The sequence below is a fragment of the Malus domestica genome, chromosome 08, assembly GCF_042453785.1.
Source record: "Malus domestica chromosome 08, GDT2T_hap1".
Lineage (NCBI taxonomy): Eukaryota > Viridiplantae > Streptophyta > Magnoliopsida > Rosales > Rosaceae > Malus > Malus domestica.
The window spans coordinates 10,999,550-11,016,297 of record NC_091668.1 but is presented as its reverse complement, the minus strand read 5'-3'; the positions used below and the strand labels follow the sequence as shown (position 1 = coordinate 11,016,297).

Sequence of the window (16,748 nt, the reverse complement as noted above, 5' to 3'; positions counted from 1 at the left end):
TTGAGATCTTTGCGGCCACCATGCTACTTACGTTGAGATTTTCGTAGGTGATTAGATTGAGTTTACATGCACTAAGCTGAAGGTGTCAATAAATTTGCATGCAATCAACACATGTTTGTGACTCATAGCTTTATAGGAGGAGCTGTCCAATTAATGGCTTAGTTTATCCAAGAGCCAAACGTATTAGATGTGTTGTCCATTTGTTCCAATTAGAGCATAGGATTTATCCAATCAAAAGAAACATCCATCTCCTTTTTAAATAAAATGTAAAAATTTGGCGGCTAAGATCCAAAATACGAAAAGAACTAATGTTTTTATGATGATAATGTCTGGTGACCTTTGTCCTGTTAACTATGGAGGAATTGAAGAAGCTTAGGAAGAAGAAAGTAGTGCGAACAAGAGAATTAGAGTGAATATGCAGTCCGACTTTGTATTTCACACAATAATCCTTTGAAGCAATTACATCAAGAGGTTATATAGTAACAGCCCTCATTTGCCTATTACAACATTACCTTTATGAACCTTTTCTTATTACAATAGTGCCCTTAACAGTTTTAACTAACTCTCAACCGACTAACTAATTCAACCAATACATTACTCCCATTACTCCCCCCTCAACCATAACTAGGAAGGAATCGTAAAGTTGTGGTTGAAATCAGACCAAAATCAGATGAAAGTAGAAGAAATTGCTTTGACAGATCCCAATCCAAGATTATGACAATGTTTATTAAACACATGACCATGTAAACCTTTAGTGAACACATCTGCAACTTGCTCTTCAGTGGGAATGTACTGAACTAGAAGATCACCCTTTTGAACCTTCTCTCGTACGAAGTGATAATCGGTATCAAGATGTTTAATCTTGGAATGAAACATAGGATTATCACAGATTGCAAGTGTAGACAGATTGTCACATTGTAAGCAAGGAGGAGAAGGTAAGCATTGATTGAGATCTTTGAGCATAAACTGAACCCAAAACACATCTGCAGCACAGTGAGCTAAAGCTTTATACTCTGCCTCTGTCGAACTCCTAGATACAGTCGATTGTTTCTTAGACTGCCATGATATAGGATTAGAACCAAGGAAAACGACATAGCCTGTAATAGATCTCCTGGTGTTTATATATGCTGCCCAATCAGAGTTAGAATAAGCATTTATGGATAATAAAGCAGACTTGGTATACCGCAACCCACAATTAATTGTTCCTTGCAAATATCGAAGAATCCTTTTCACTAAATGAAAATGAAGATCAGTAGGCTTGGTCATGAATTGACACACCATGTTAATTGCATGTGCAATATGTGGTCTTGTAAAAGTCATATATTGCAAGGCCCCGACTATACTTCTGTACTATGTAGGATCACTAAGAGGAGAGCCTTCTGCATCAAGTAACTGAGCATGTGGTTTAAAGGGTGTGGAAGTAGGTTTACATTGATCCATACCTGCTTTAAGTAACAGCTTCTTAGCATACTTTGATTAACTAACAAATAGAGAGCCATCATCTTGATACTGAATATGAAGCCCTAGAAAGTAGGTAAAAGGTCCCAAATCTTTTAGATCAAACACTTCAGCCATTGTTGCAATTGCATATTGAACTTTTGACATAGAGGAACGAGTCAAGATGATGTCATCAACATATAGTAAAAGAATAATAATATCTTCATCATCTTCTTTTACAAACAATCTAGTATCAGACAAAGATGTTTTGAAACCAAGAACGGGTAAGTAACTAGTAAACTTTGAATTCCATGCTCGAGGAGCTTGTTTCAAGCCATAAAGGGATTTTACTAATTTGCAAACATGGTTGGGATAAGTAGGATCTATAAATCCCTGAGGTTGTTTCATATAAACTTCCTCTTCAAGGTCACCATGCAGAAATGCATTCTTAACATCTAATTGTCTTATTTTCCATCCAAAATGAGTAGTTAAGGCAAGAATTAATCGAACTGTTGTATGGCGAACTACATGACTAAATGTCTCAGTATAGTCTAATCCAGGTTGTTGACTATAGCCCTGCACCACGAGCCTAGCCTTATATCTCGAAACAAACCCATTTGGGTTATTTTTTTACCTTAAACACCCACTTACTTCCAATAATAGTCTTATCGGAAGGCATAGGAACCAAACACCAAGTATCATGTGCCTGTAACGCATTAAATTCCTCGTGCATGGCTGCCTGCCATTGTGGCTTAGAACTCGCAACCTTGAAGGTTTTAGGTTCATCAACATCATACACATCAGCTAAGAAGGAGAATCCTCTAGTGAAATCATTCAAGGATTGCAAAGAAGTCAATTCAGGTAAAGAACTCAGATAAGCATCATAATTTTGTCTTTGAATAGCACTAGTTTGTAATCTAGTTTGAATACCCAAGATTCTAGTTCCTGGCACATTATAAGCTACTCCCTGTGATATTGGAGATTAAACAGTTGGCAATATTACCTGAAGTTGAGTTGAATCGAGGACAGAAAGCAAAGGATGAGTACCATTTGATGAGGAAAAAGTAGGACTTGAGAACCTAGATTTGTCAAACTCTTGACCAACAGAATTAGACACATATTGACTTTGTAGATGCCTTGTATTGACTGGTGTAGAAGACATAGAGACATAAGGCACACTTGTAGCTGAGTTTGATGTGGTAGTAATGTGTAATGAGATGTCAGGTTGATATGCCCTTGTAGATAAAGAAACCGGTATAGGTACTAACACTAATAAAGGCTTTGAATAATCAGTGTATTCACTAAGTACATGTGCTGACCTTGGCAAGGGAACTTTGTAAGGAAAAACAGACTCATCATGAATCACAAGCCTGTAAGCAATACACTTTTTAGAAGCTCTGTCAAAACACACCACACCTTTGTAACCTGGAGAATAGCACAAGAAAACACACATCTGAGACCTAGATTGCAATTTATTGGCATTATAAGGTATCAGGCAAGGATACACAGCAGTGCCAAAGATCTCTAGTGATCTCACATTAGGATGCTTGTCATACAATAAACTATATGGAGAAGACATTGACAAAGACTTGCAAGGTATACGATTGATTAAAAACACTGAATGAGCACAACCAAAGTACCAGAAATCTAAAGGAAGGCTACCAGAATTATAAAGATTACTTTTGCACAAATGATTTTGCACTACGAATATGGTGTTTGTTGCGCAAAGTATATTTGCGCAACTACTGTATCATTCGTCGCGTAAGTCTACATATTTTATTTTTTATTTTTTTCATCTACTTTATAATTTATTAATGTAAACAAGTTGCGCAACAAATACTCTGTTGGTCGAGCAACATGCATATTAAAAAAAATTCATTTTTTCCGTTTTCTTTTTAACTAATGTAAAATTTTATTTTAATCTAAATAAAAAACTCAAACCTAATTAAACATTACCAAAATAATTAATAAAACTAATTTATTATCCCAAATAAATATTATAACTAATGTAAATATTAATGGTCATCCATATAACATAAATTTATTAATTAAAGTCAAATATAACATCCAAATAAATCTTATTTCATAAAAAAAAAAAACAAAAAACTTCAATCCTCCTCATTCGGGGCATCAGGAACTCCCCCACACTCCGCATCTTGCAGTACATCGAACTTCCACTGCTGGAAATGCATCTTGAGTAGGTCGTCCATGTACTTCTGCTGCTTCTCATCGGTTTCATCAACATCCCAATAAACTTATATTAATGCCAATAACAATAAATTAGTAATTTAAAAAATACTACTTTTTAACAAAAATAATTATACATTCTTTAATACAAACTTACTGATAACTCCCCCACCATGGACTTCTTCAACTCCTCAGGCACCATTTTCCAAGACTCAAACTTGGCAGAACATTGGCTCCGCACCAAACCCCTAATATCAAACCTAAGTTTGGTGTACGCATCAGCCCTACTTGTGTCTTCAAAGTAAGGCACTCGCTTACGACGGTACCTCTCTATTCGCAACACACATTTCCTTATATCTTTTTCTACCACAAAATTTTAAAAGTAATAAATCATTTCAACCATATCAAATATTAAAACAACTAATTCAACAGTAAATTTCATTTTTACTTTTCCCTTTGTGAGTGCCTTCTCCCACACAACTTTTTGTTGAATCAGGAATCGAATCGACCATTGCCTTTAAAACAAAACCTTCGAAAACTAGGGTTCTGAAATTGTGTTTATATAGAACTCGTAACACTTTGAGTGACGAACCACTTCATCGCGCAAAATTCGTTGTTCATCGCGCATAATGCGTTATAAATGCGCACTAAATGGGAGCGGTTGAAGGGTATCTGACCGTTTCAGTGAAACTTTGCGTGACGAATATGTGAAATTTTTTGTTGCGTAAACATTTGGCAGCAAAATTTTTTTTTCCACTTTTTCTTGCCTGACGACCACACTTGTTCATCGCGATTAGTATTCTTATGCAACGAATTTATTTTTTCTTCGCGCAAGTGCCACCTAGGTGATGAAATTTTTTTGGTCGCGCAAACTATTTTTTCTATTAGTGGGCGCATTGTAGTAGGTACCATAGTTTAGGTGCATTTGACTTGGTACCATGATTTATGTGCATTCGACTATGTACTATGATTTAAGCACATTAGGACATGACTTAAGTGCATTTGATTATGTATAATATATGATTTGGGTATTTTTATTTCCTCTATGCTTTGGATGATGATAACGAATAATTTAAATTAGGTATTTGTTTAATTCTTGTAACGTATCACTAATAGTTTTTTGAACGTCTAGATGAGGTATGTTTATCGTTTGAGAAAGTCAAACAATAATCAATCCCAAACTATATGGAGCAAAATTAAGCCAAATATTTAATATGGGCATTATGGGAACGAAAAAAGGCATTAAATCTTATATATAACATAAGGTTTTAATTGAATTTCAATATTTATCCAGGATTAAAATGGAGAATCCCCTAATATTTAACCATATTCTTTAGACTTACACTATACAATGACTTGAAAATCATACACACAAATTTAAAATTACATTTATCCCAATTTGTAGACTGCCAAGTACGTGTGTGTGTGTGTGTTGTTGAGTGCAAGCAAGCCAATTGCGCCCAAACTACTCCAAGACAAAAAGAACATGCACTACTTGTTTATTCTTCATTAGCAACAAGTCTCGATAAATACTCGTGTAATCAAAAACTCATATTCGTTCACCTTACATGCATGCACAACTCATGAGTCTGACATGCAAAGTATGCTTGCGCGCAATCACAGATTCACCCGCATTTTTCATGCAAAACTCAATAATTGCAACTATACTCACCCGCAAGTCGCACATCGACGCACAAATATGAATGAGTACAACGATCTATCACCCCGTATCTTCGACGTCAATGTCAAAATTTACAGTCAAATCTTAATACTTTATTTATCAAACGTCAACATCAAAATTTACAATCAAATTCCAACATTTTATTTATCAAAGTTACAGCCATATCCTGATACTTTATTTATCATCCAATAATCAAATTAAGATAAATAAATAGTAGATAGACAGAGAGAAACCTTCGAAAAATTCCCAACCTCGTATCGAGAAACTCATTTTCTTCCCTTGAACAGAAACCTCTCAAAGGTCGTTGGCTCAGCAGGCACTTCAATCATCACACCACATCTTACAAGGAATCCTACACAAGAAAAGCGGCAAACTCAATTTGGAATTTGGAATTTGGAATATTGACCAGAATGGAGGTCCAACGTCCAAGTGACAAAGGAATCAGAATCCCCCAGGGACCTCGGATTCGGGAATCCCTTTCCTTGCCTAACCCTACCATCTCGGTAGAGCTGTAGGGTTCTCTTTAAGCGCCGAATTAGCGTCCAGGTTCATTGAACCAAATAAGTTGTTTTGTCTAGTTGATGACTTGTGTGACACGATTTCCCGGTAATTGAACCGGCAATTAAAGCCGTAATTCCACCGTAATTCAACAACGCGGAAAACGATAACAGCTGTGAAAAGCTGTCCAGGTTCAATGAACCTGGCTAATTTGCTTTTCAGTTTTACGTTGCACCAAATTGTGGCAATAAATCATGGTTATTTATGTGGACAAACGTCATGGTTGTGTATGTGGACATGCGTCGTGGTTGGATGAGATGGACATGTATGGTAAGGAATATGGATGCAAATTTTGAACAATTACCTAATTTTTGGCAATAAAAAGTGTAATTAATGATTTGTTTATTTGAAGATACAAAAATAAAAAGAAATTGTGCTTTAAGTATAATAATTGGAAAAGAAAACATATTGATTTGGTAATCTTTTATTTTTATTTCAAAAAATGTGAATATAAAAATATAGAAGATAAGATAAGATAAAATAAGATAGTGAATGAACTGCAAAAGATTCTTATAATTTTATATGATGTGGTAGCAAAATTTGGAGAGTTTGATCCTGGCTCAGGATGATCACTGGTGATATGCTTAATACATGCAAGTTGGAAAATAGAAAGATAAGATAATGAATGGACTACAAAAGATTCTTGTAATTTCATATGATGTTGTGGTAGCAAAATTTACACGTTTGATTTTCCATTTACGTATATAAAAATGAGTTTAAAGTATTCATCCCATAAAAATAGCTTAATTAAAACCAGGCATTTGCATGATTAATTTTGAACTTTCTTTTGAGGTTAACTTTGGTCTTCGTTACCAAAATATAAGTTGTGACATGAATAGAAAATTATTGAAAGAGGTCACAAGTTGAAAGCAATTATCTCTTTTGACGGAGCAAAAAAAAAAAAAAAAACCCTATATGATGTAAATTTATTTTCAATAAAATAATAAAAAGCGCAACCTTTTTTTCTTAGAGAATTATACCCTTTCAAACCATCCTCCTCAGTTAGCCATTATGGACCTTCTATAGCCATTATGGACTTTTTAATCAGTCAACATGTTTGACTCCAACCTTGAATTAAAATATTGACATTTAGAAACTTGGACTTCGTCCTAACCCTTTTAGTTCGTCTCCCATCTAAAGCTATTCCAACTTTTTTTTTACCTTACCCTATTATTTTAATCAGATTTTTATTTTACGAAGTTGTTTGCTACTTACATATTTTTTTTTTACCTTTCACATATTTTTTATTTAATATTATCTGTTGATATAGCTTAATTTATTCAATTTAGTGTCTAAAAATAAAAAAATGTGTACGAGGCTAGAAGAATGTGTAAAATCATTATCTATTGCCATAACAAACAACCTTATGTTTGTTTGTAAGTGTTTTTAGAATTACTGAAAGCATGTGAAAATATTTTTGGAACCAATTATTAGTAAAAATGCAAATGAATCAAGTTCTTTTTAAAAGAAACACATAGAGCAATCATTTCAAGTTCTTTTGGAACCTAAAAACATTTTCTCATGAAGCATTTTCAGTCATTGCAAATGCACTTTAAATGATTCCTGCAAGAAACACATATCTAGTGTTTTATGCAAGAAGTACATATTTAGTATTTCTTTCAAAAAACACTTAAAGTGTTTTTGAAAGTTAAAATCAATTTCACCAAATCTCTTTCAGTAATTTTAAAAACACTTCGAAACGAACTTCGTAAAAAATGTTCTTCTAAAAACCCAACAGAATAAGTAAAAAATTAACAAAGAAGGAAAAAAAAGTAGTTGCATGAGATGATGTGATGGATGCACATGATACAAAATCGATACCACATGCATCAACGACAACTCAAGCTCACGTGGCAAATCACGCACTCCACACTCACGCGGGTTTTCTGCTTCATAAATACGGAGGGCTCTCGTCTCCTCCTCCCTCACCGAGCGAAACCCAGAAGAGAGAGAGAAGGCGAAGAGAGAGAGAGAGAGAGAGAAACAAGAGCCCCAAATCCAAAAGCTAAACCCTAAACGCGGCGTTTAGCTTCCATTCTCTTTTCGTTTCTCTCTTTTTCCTGCCACCGCAATTTCAAACGACCACCGTCGATTTCTTCTCGCTTTCTCGATCGATCGAATCAGTTCGGCCCAGGGGTGTCTCCAAACACTTCATCTCGTCTTTTTTTCTCGGGAAAATTTCTTCAATCTTCGTTGTAAGCTCTCGATTCCTCTGTAAATCTTGAATTTCTTTTTGGTTGGAAGACAATGCCGGTGATTTTTCTCCTTTTTTTCGTTGCTATTTGATGCTGTGATTTTCAATTTCTGTTTGGTTGCTGGGAAAATGGGAAAAAGGGGAACATTGGAAAAGTTCGAACTTGATGTTCACTTTTTGGAAAATTCCCAAATATGGAGAAAATCAATTCCTCTAGCTCATATTTTATGAAAAAGCTTAGGACTATCCGCATTTTCAACGATTTATGCATTTATCAAGTCAACTTTTTTTCTGAAAAAGAAAATAAAGTTTGAAGCTTTTTAATTTTAGTATTATAATTTTATAAAGTGAGGCATCATTGGGGTTTGCTGTATCAGAGCTTTGGATTTTTACACCAATGTAGTTTTTGCAGTAGTCAAACGCAACCATGGTATTCTGGGTCTTTGGATATGGTTCACTTGTGTGGAACCCCGGATTCGAGTACGACGAGAAAGTGATAGGTTACATCAAGGACTACCGGCGTGTATTTGATCTTGGTATGTCTCTCTAATCTCTGTTGTTGAGGAAGAAATTGGATATATTGTTCTACTTTTCGATCCGTTACATGTCATTTGACTGTCACTGATTGTGGTCATATTGTTTTTCAATTGTGAAGCCTGCATAGATCACAGAGGTACCCCTGAGCACCCTGCTCGGACTTGCACTTTGGAGTACCAAGAAGGAGCTATTTGCGTAAGTAACCATCTAATTGAACATTCAATTATTTTTGAGCTTTTGTTGTATGGTTGGTTAATTAGTGTTTCGTTCTGACATTCGATCTCGTCCAACAGTGGGGTGCTGCGTATTCTGTACGCGGAGGGCCGGAAAGGGAGAAACTGGCAATGGAGGTATGCTTCTTCAAAAGTAAATTTGTCATCGTGGTGGCGTATTGTTGGTTAATTGTGTTGGTTACACTTGCTAGAGTAGGAAAAAGTATGGCCTGAGATAGAGTTGGCATTTTTAGTTGGCGTTTTGGTTTATGAAACACGCTATCTAATAGCCATACTTATACATTTCCTTTTCATTTGCAGTACTTGGAAAGGAGAGAATGTGAGTATGATTCAAAGACTCTCGTCGACTTTTATAAGGTAAGAGTAGTTTGAATATTACTCCCACCTTCATGCCTGGACTAGCCAGTTTAATTTATATTTGGGATTTTAGGTATTGTTTTGTAATGCATGTCATAACATGTGCTTTCTGTGTACACTACAGGAAGGGGAGTTCTCCCAGTCTGAGCCATTTTTGACAGGAGTTATTGTGTAAGTCTTTTGGTTGTCGATCTCTCATTTCCCGCTTGACATATCATTCATCTTATGTAAAATTGCTCTATTATAATGTAAGAGAGGGAAATGCTGTGGACGTGCAAAGTATCCCTAACCGAACTTGTTCATGATATTGCAGTTTCACGTCGACTCCAGACAAAGAATCGAACAAGTATTATCTGGGTCCTGCTCCATTGGAGGATATGGCAAGGTATTGCAGATTTCAATTCTTCATCTTTTGATGTTGATTGTTGTAACAATGTTTCCAAAATAGTTTTTACAGCTTCTGATGAGTTTTTTACCTTTCAGGCAAATTGCAACTGCTTCTGGGCCCTGCGGAAACAATAGAGACTATCTCTTTCTGTTGGAGAAGGCTTTGTTCGATATAGGTGAGCAAACTCATTGTTCGAATTCCTTGTTATGAATCAAGGTTATCTGCGTGATGTCCATGACCGAATTTGTCCTAGCTCGTTCATTAAATACGTTTAGATGCTGGTTTCTTCAAGAAACACGATTAATTAACGAATTGCTGACATGAACAGGCCATGAAGAGGACTATGTGATAGAGCTAGCAAATGAGGTGAGGAAGGTTCTTGGAATAGCTGGTAAAGGATTTCCGATGGAGAAGAAATTGGCCGGGCCAACCAACCTTCCGCTCAAGTCCAACATCCCGGCCCTCCAACTGCATCCGCTCCCGGAAGCCATCGCCATGGACTCGTAACCTTTGAACACAGATGAAGCTACAGAGTGCTAACCCCATTATATCGATCTCCCTAGTTTAAGTTTAAGATCCTTTTGGCTTATTATTCCGGCCTATTTTTTTCTTCTGAGTTTCTTATTTTGGTTAAGCATATTTTTCAGAGGCCTTAGAAAAGTTTAGGTTTGAGTGCGGCAAAATTCATGGTTCGGAATATGGTCCAGGATTATTATGAGGATAAACTAACCGCTGTTCTTTCCCTATTTTTTACTTTTTACCCTTTCAAACTATGTGGGATGTAACGGTTACTTTAATGAAAGGAATGTTACAATGACGGTGATGCTTTTATTTCCAATTCCCAGCTTAAATACGCATTTTCCTTTATTTTACAATGTTATGTGATGTCTCTGCTTCTCAGCCATCTCACCAACAATTTCCTTCCCGTCTGAATCTTCAATCCGCGACGTGATCGGAGGATGTACGTACGTACATTTCGTTTTGTAGATCGAAACAATGTGGAGTTGGACCTTACTTTTGTGGTTCAAGCTTCATCTGCGCGAGTGCAACACCAAACCCCTGCCAGGAAACGTAACCACACATCACAACATTCAAGTGGGACGTCCAACCGGTGCCAATTCGCAGTTCCGATGGGTTCCGGTTGACGACACATCGATTATTTTGTGAAATCGATTCTCATCGTACGAGTCAGCAACTGCTTTTGCTGCCTTATGATTTCCGCCTTCCTTGCTTTCACTTGAATACGACCTGGAAACACAGTCAACCGTATATTCATCGATTTCTTCCTTAGGTTCGACACCCCTAAACCACCAAAGTCCAGAAGGAAAAAGGTCACCATTTCCGCTCGCACTCCATCCCTATCCTATGAGGAGCAAGATTTGTATGAGCAACTAATACATGCATGTATGCATACATAAGAGAGAGAAGAGTTATCCAGGCCTGGAATCTCAATGAGTTTGGGGGAGTGATTCAGATGCAATTCTCTCACTCTCAGACATCTCCGAAAAATCTGGCATTCTTTCCACAGCAATGCACCCATCCGCTTCCAGGATTTTCAAATTTGTTGGTAAATCCGAGATTGCCTGAAGGTTTGTGCAATTATCCAACTGTAACGTTTGAAGCTTGGAAAGTGCCACTGAGCACAGGTAGTGCAGTAAAACCATTGCCTCTTAGGGTCTAAAAACTCCTAAAGAAGATATGGCCACAAGATTCTTCGGAATTGTATCATTAAATGGCGCGAATACATAGATGCGACCTTTAGTTTATTTCTCCTTTATTCACCAGACACGTAGAGAGGAAGTGACATTTACAGAACTTAGAGCGCATCGTTAGAGTGTTGGAAAAGCATTTTACCCGGGAGGTCTAACAATATTTATGTACTTTCATAGACTCCTGTTCTTGTAGATTTTGATACGTGGAAAGACCTATTTCTGGAACTCTATGCTAGAAAGTTGTCAAGTCTACCAACTGGCTTGAGCGGTTAACTACTTTTAGTTATGCACTCGTCTCTTCTTGTCGATAGACAATCCAGGGCTATGAGTGACTGTTGTTTTTCGTTCTCGTACTGGCGCTCTGTCATCTGGGTTCATTGGGCTGGCTTGCAGGCCCAATCTCATTCTTTAGTGGGCTCTCTCTAAGTCCATCTACTCGTCCTAAAAATAACTATATATTATCTAAATAGATCTTGGGTTCACAAAACGCATTTTTCAACTATTTTTATATTTGCAAAACGAAAAAACTGTTTTACAAAACGTTACCAAACGGGCCCTAAATTTTTTTACATCCTTGGAGATAATAAAGGTAGAGAGATTCGATGAAGATTTTGAAGCACAAATGAAACATTCTCTTGGGCCGAATGACCCAAAATCCCATTGATATTGAAAATCCAAAGAACTTGTGCAGTAGGTCAGCTTAACAAAAACCCCTCCTCTCTATCTCCCTGCAAATTCAATTTCCTCTGAAAAACCCAACCTTTGATTCGTTATGGCTTCTTCCGACATGGATCTCAACGCCCCTCACTCCATGGGAACCACCATCATCGGCGTCACCTACGACGGAGGCGTCGTCCTTGGCGCCGACTCTCGTACGAGCACCGGTAAATCTCCTCATTCTCTCGCTCTCTCTTCTCCACCAAAACCCTAAGCTGATTTTTCACTTTCAACACTCATCCAAATCGCCTTTTGATTCTTGCAGGAGTATACGTGGCCAATCGCGCCTCCGACAAAATCACCCAGCTCACCGACAATGTCTACGTCTGCCGCTCTGGATCGGTACCCATCTCGTCAAATTTCCCTCCTTTCTGTTCAATTTCCTACAATTTCTTATAAAAATTCCGATTATTCCAACGTTTTGCCCTTTTGGGATTCGCAGGCTGCCGATTCCCAGGTTGTTTCCGATTACGTTCGTTACTTCCTTCATCAGCACACGTCAGTGTTTCCTTCGGTTTTTTTCCTGCAATTCTTTTACTTTTTTACGATTCTCCTTTGATTTTTGTTTCTGATGGGTTTGTGCTTGCACAGAATTCAGCTTGGACAACCTGCGACCGTCAAAGTTTGTGCAAACCTCGTCAGGCTGCTGTCCTATGGTAACAAGGTTGGGTTTTTGTTTGCTGTTGTAGTTTCTTGTTTGTTTGTAGTTTTGTGGTTTTTGTGTTTTTTGTGTTTTTACCATGATGTTTTGAACTTGGTAGAATATGTTGGAAACTGGACTGATTGTTGGCGGGTGGGACAAGTACGAAGGCGGTAAGATTTATGGGATTCCTCTTGGTGGCACACTGCTAGAGCTGCCCTTTGCCATTGGAGGTATGCTATGCTGGAGTATTTCTTACTTCATAGTCGAATTTCTGTTTCCCGCTTGCAATTGGGTAATGACGTGCGCTTTATATGTTTCTGTATGTTTTGTGGGATGTAAATTTTGCTGCTTATACCAAAGAAAGTCATCGGATTTGTTTGGTTGAAATAGGATTTTTAGTAACATATGACTTGGTTTCAAGTTTTACTTTATGGACAATATCAAGTTGGGTTTAGTAATGTATGCAATCAATTGGTAATGCTGGACGTGCCTCAAGTACGTGCCAAGAATTCATCTTAGGGTTAATGAGTATAACTGGAGGGACCAACGACTTATATTTACTGGCCCCAAAAAGGGCTATTTTCAGATATCATATTCCTGTTATCCCTACGTCATTGCAATTGGTTTCCACATCATGTTTTGGAAGTTTTAAATGTGATTTTGCCTTCTGAAGAGGTTCAGTTTGATAGTTTTGCCCACGAGTTTGGCTTAACATAATATTTTGCTTTGTAGGATCTGGCTCCAGTTACTTGTATGGATTTTTCGATCAAGCATGGAAAGAAGGAATGACGAAGGATGAAGCTGAGGTATGTATCTCTTAATGTTTGTACATTGAAAATTTTAGTACTTCGAACATACTGGTCATGAAAAGTTCTAAGTTTACATGGCACTTGACCTGGTCACCATTTTGTATCAATAATTAACTTAAATGCCACAATATCGCAAGCAAGCTTTGACCCTTGGAAAGGAAATCAGTACTAAAACTTTCGTTTTAGTGCTCCAACATATATAATATGTAGCTGGTGATGATATCATTCAGGCATTTGCTGTGACAAATAAAAGATTGCTATTGTTATGTAAACTTTGACTTTGAGCCTTATTGTTAACGAATCTTTGGTGGCATCGTTGCAGCAATTGGTGGTCAAGGCTGTTTCTCTCGCCATTGCACGAGATGGTGCCAGTGGGGGTGTTGTCCGTACTGTAGTTGTAAGTTCTTTTTTCCCCTCAACTGTATTTGTGACTAAGCAATCGTATCTTTATTTTTGTTTCCAACATACAAGACCATAGATTGGCTAAGTCCCTTTCTTTCCTTATCGTTTGTGCGGTTTTGCAGATAAATTCTGAGGGAGTGACAAGAAACTTCTATCCTGGTGACAAACTTCCACTGTGGCATGAGGAGTTGGAGCCTCAGAACTCATTGTTGGACATATTGAACACTGCTAGTCCCGAGCCAATGAACATATGATGATGTTGCTGCGAACTGACAGGAGTCCGGCAACTTTCTTTTAGTTTCTTTGAACTTATCAGTCTTTTGTTACACAGAGAAACATTGTGTTCAGCTCCATCTTGGAAAAGTTGCTCATCTTTTGTGATTTAGTTGTATGTTGGTTCAACTTGGACAGAGATTTTAAGAAAAAAACATGGAGTACTTGGAGCTAGAAATGCTTAAACCGTAACTATTGTAGCTCGTGCAATGTCTTCATTGTGTTATTTCTGTCGTTTCAATTTTCTGATCGACAGTACAAACATTGTTTCTCCTGTTTTTATGAAACAACTACAATTGACAATGGAATCCGCAGTATAAGTCCCCTGTAACACGCCTGTATTGGAAACGTGAAAGTATCACATTAGTGTGTTGTGTTTTCCGCAATTGACTCATGGTTCAAGTAGTTAATAGCATTTAGTTGCTGTACTCCGAGTTTATGGGACTCAGATCTTAAAGAAGTCGTTTTACTAAGGAATGCAACATGCGTAAAACATAATTTCATCGTATAAATTCGGGAAGACATTTAAAAATAGGAAAACTAATAAAAAGGGTTTGAAAATTATAAGTTTTAATCATAAGGACAAAATAAAGGGTAAAGTGAATAATACCAAGATTGATTTTTTAGTGTAAAAATATGATTTTTCGTTAAAGTAAACAATATCGGAAGTTTTTCGTTAAAATTCCCTTTAAAAATTAAAAAAAAAAAAAAAAAATTACACGTCGTACACTTGGAATGAATTCCACACAAAATATATTCCAAGAGAGAGAGAGAGAGAGAGTCGCAGAGGGAGAGAGATGAGTGGTGGTGCGATAAGCTCAGTGGCGGCGAGCGGTGGTGGTCAGTCGCAGAGCCTTCACAAGGTGTTCGTGTATGGCAGCCTCATGGCGGAGGATGTCTGCCGAGTCCTCTTAAATCGTGTCCCTCAATCATCCCCTGCCATTCTCAATGGCTAGTCAGTCTCTCTCTCTCTATCTCTCTCTCAACGTAATTATCTGTTTTTATTGTTAATTATATAAAAAAAAATTGCAAAAGAATTGAAATTTGTGAACGATTTGGTAATTATTAATGATCAGTGATAGGTATAACATCAAAGGAAGAGTTTATCCGGCGATTCTTCCCGTTGAGAATAAAAAAGTTACTGGCAAGGCAAGTTCTAATTCTTAATCGAGTTTAGATGGAATAATAATAATAATTAATCACGTAAATTGTGAATTATTTTTTATTAAATAAAAATAATAATTGATCAAGTTTTGTTTAAGCAGGTGTTAGTGGAAATCACAGATCCTGAATTGCATATTTTAGATGAATTTGAGGACGTTGAGTATGAGAGGAGCTCTGTTGAGGTCTCCTTGATGGTATTCCCTTTCACTCACATGCATTCCTTGCACTCTGATTCTAATAACCAACCCTTTGCACCTAGGGCGGAATCATCTTTCCGCATATTAGACTAGTTTAGAATATCGCTTTATCAAAATGTACTGATGTTTACTTACATATTATGCTGTGGAAATGTCAAATTGAAGACAATGTTTGGGAAGGGCTTAAGCTTTGGCTATAAGCTATCAATTGGTGTACTGGGTAGAATTGGGAAGCTCTAAAAACTTGCAATTTTGATGCATTTTACGTGACGGAAGCAAGCCATTTTTCATCAGTTCTCTCACCAACTTTGGGAAATATCTTGGTGTGATCTTTGGTGCCTTTTGTTAAGAAAGGTTGTTGTATGCCTTTTTTTCTCAAGAAATTTGTGGATTTAATGGGAGGGTGGCAATTTTTCTTTCTGCAGGATAGTTCTGAGAGTTTGCTAGTTCAGGCTTATGTTTGGAGCAACAAAAATGATCCAAACTTGTATGGAGATTGGAATTTTGAGGTAAACTCTTTCACCTTTCGCTGTTCTACTTCTTAGGAGAATCATAAACAAAATTAAGTGAACAAAACGGAACAAGACTCGTATGTGTTTGTGTATCGATAATATGGATGCGTATGGTTTTTTCGTTATGTAGAAGATCAGAAGTTAGCTCTCTACCAACATTGTTTTTTGTTAGAATCCTAATTCACTTGTGTCTGACTTTCTTGGTTGCTTTGATCCCTTTAAATGGGAAGGAATGGAAACAATTACACATGAAAGATTTCGTCAAGATGACTTCGGGTTTTATGGAAGAGCTGGAGCTGCCTGAAGCAAAGCCGAGGGTTGCAACATACGAGTCGTTCTTTCAACAGGATTGCGAGAATCCACCAGTGTCGTAATTCTAGGTTCAGTTTGTAGATACCGATCTGTATAAACCGTATCTATCATTCTATGATCCGTATTCAGCGTATTTCATAATAATTGAAGTAACTTTCTGTAGTTGTTTGAAGCATTTACCAAGGACGAGTATTTGTTACCAGCATCTACAAGTTTTATGGAGTTTAGATGATATTGGATGATATTGGAAGTATTCAACTTTTTTCCTTGCCTGATCGGAATTATATGTTTCCAAAGCAATGTTGCACCAAACTTATATGCATTGCTGGTTGGAAACAAAAGAAAAAAAATTTCATATCCGTGCTTTTAATATACAACAATATTTTAAAAGGTGAAGTCAAGTCGTTTTATAGGCAACCCTTCTTAGGCGAAAGC

At 37.0% G+C, this 16,748-nt stretch overlaps 3 protein-coding genes across 4 annotated transcripts; all 3 read left to right on the top strand.

The window, feature by feature from the left end:
* The first annotated feature begins 7,700 nt into the window (after positions 1-7,700).
* On the top strand, positions 7,701-10,389 carry LOC103441211 (gamma-glutamylcyclotransferase 2-1-like). Of its 2 annotated transcripts, none has more exons than XM_008379912.4 (9): positions 7,701-8,058; positions 8,470-8,593; positions 8,713-8,789; positions 8,888-8,944; positions 9,128-9,184; positions 9,309-9,355; positions 9,498-9,569; positions 9,668-9,747; positions 9,901-10,389. In XM_008379912.4, the coding sequence occupies exons 2-9, from the start codon at positions 8,485-8,487 to the stop codon at positions 10,077-10,079; spliced, it is 678 nt and encodes a 225-aa protein (XP_008378134.1). In that variant the 5' UTR covers positions 7,701-8,058; positions 8,470-8,484; the 3' UTR covers positions 10,080-10,389. The 2 variants fall into 2 exon arrangements, with proteins under 2 accessions (XP_008378134.1, XP_008378135.1); XM_008379913.4 differs by having other exon boundaries at positions 7,759-8,058; positions 8,461-8,593.
* A 1,442-nt stretch (positions 10,390-11,831) lies between these two features.
* On the top strand, positions 11,832-14,436 carry LOC103441212 (proteasome subunit beta type-6). The gene is made up of 8 exons (XM_008379914.4): positions 11,832-12,168; positions 12,267-12,343; positions 12,444-12,499; positions 12,593-12,665; positions 12,763-12,874; positions 13,377-13,450; positions 13,776-13,850; positions 13,978-14,436. Exons 1-8 carry the CDS (start codon positions 12,057-12,059, stop codon positions 14,107-14,109), a joined length of 711 nt encoding a protein of 236 aa, XP_008378136.1. The 5' UTR covers positions 11,832-12,056; the 3' UTR covers positions 14,110-14,436.
* A 425-nt stretch (positions 14,437-14,861) lies between these two features.
* Positions 14,862-16,555, top strand: LOC103441213 (AIG2-like protein D). The gene is made up of 5 exons (XM_008379915.4): positions 14,862-15,083; positions 15,205-15,277; positions 15,394-15,486; positions 15,915-15,998; positions 16,232-16,555. The coding sequence occupies exons 1-5, from the start codon at positions 14,926-14,928 to the stop codon at positions 16,373-16,375; spliced, it is 552 nt and encodes a 183-aa protein (XP_008378137.3). The 5' UTR covers positions 14,862-14,925; the 3' UTR covers positions 16,376-16,555.
* The last annotated feature ends 193 nt before the right edge of the window (positions 16,556-16,748 follow it).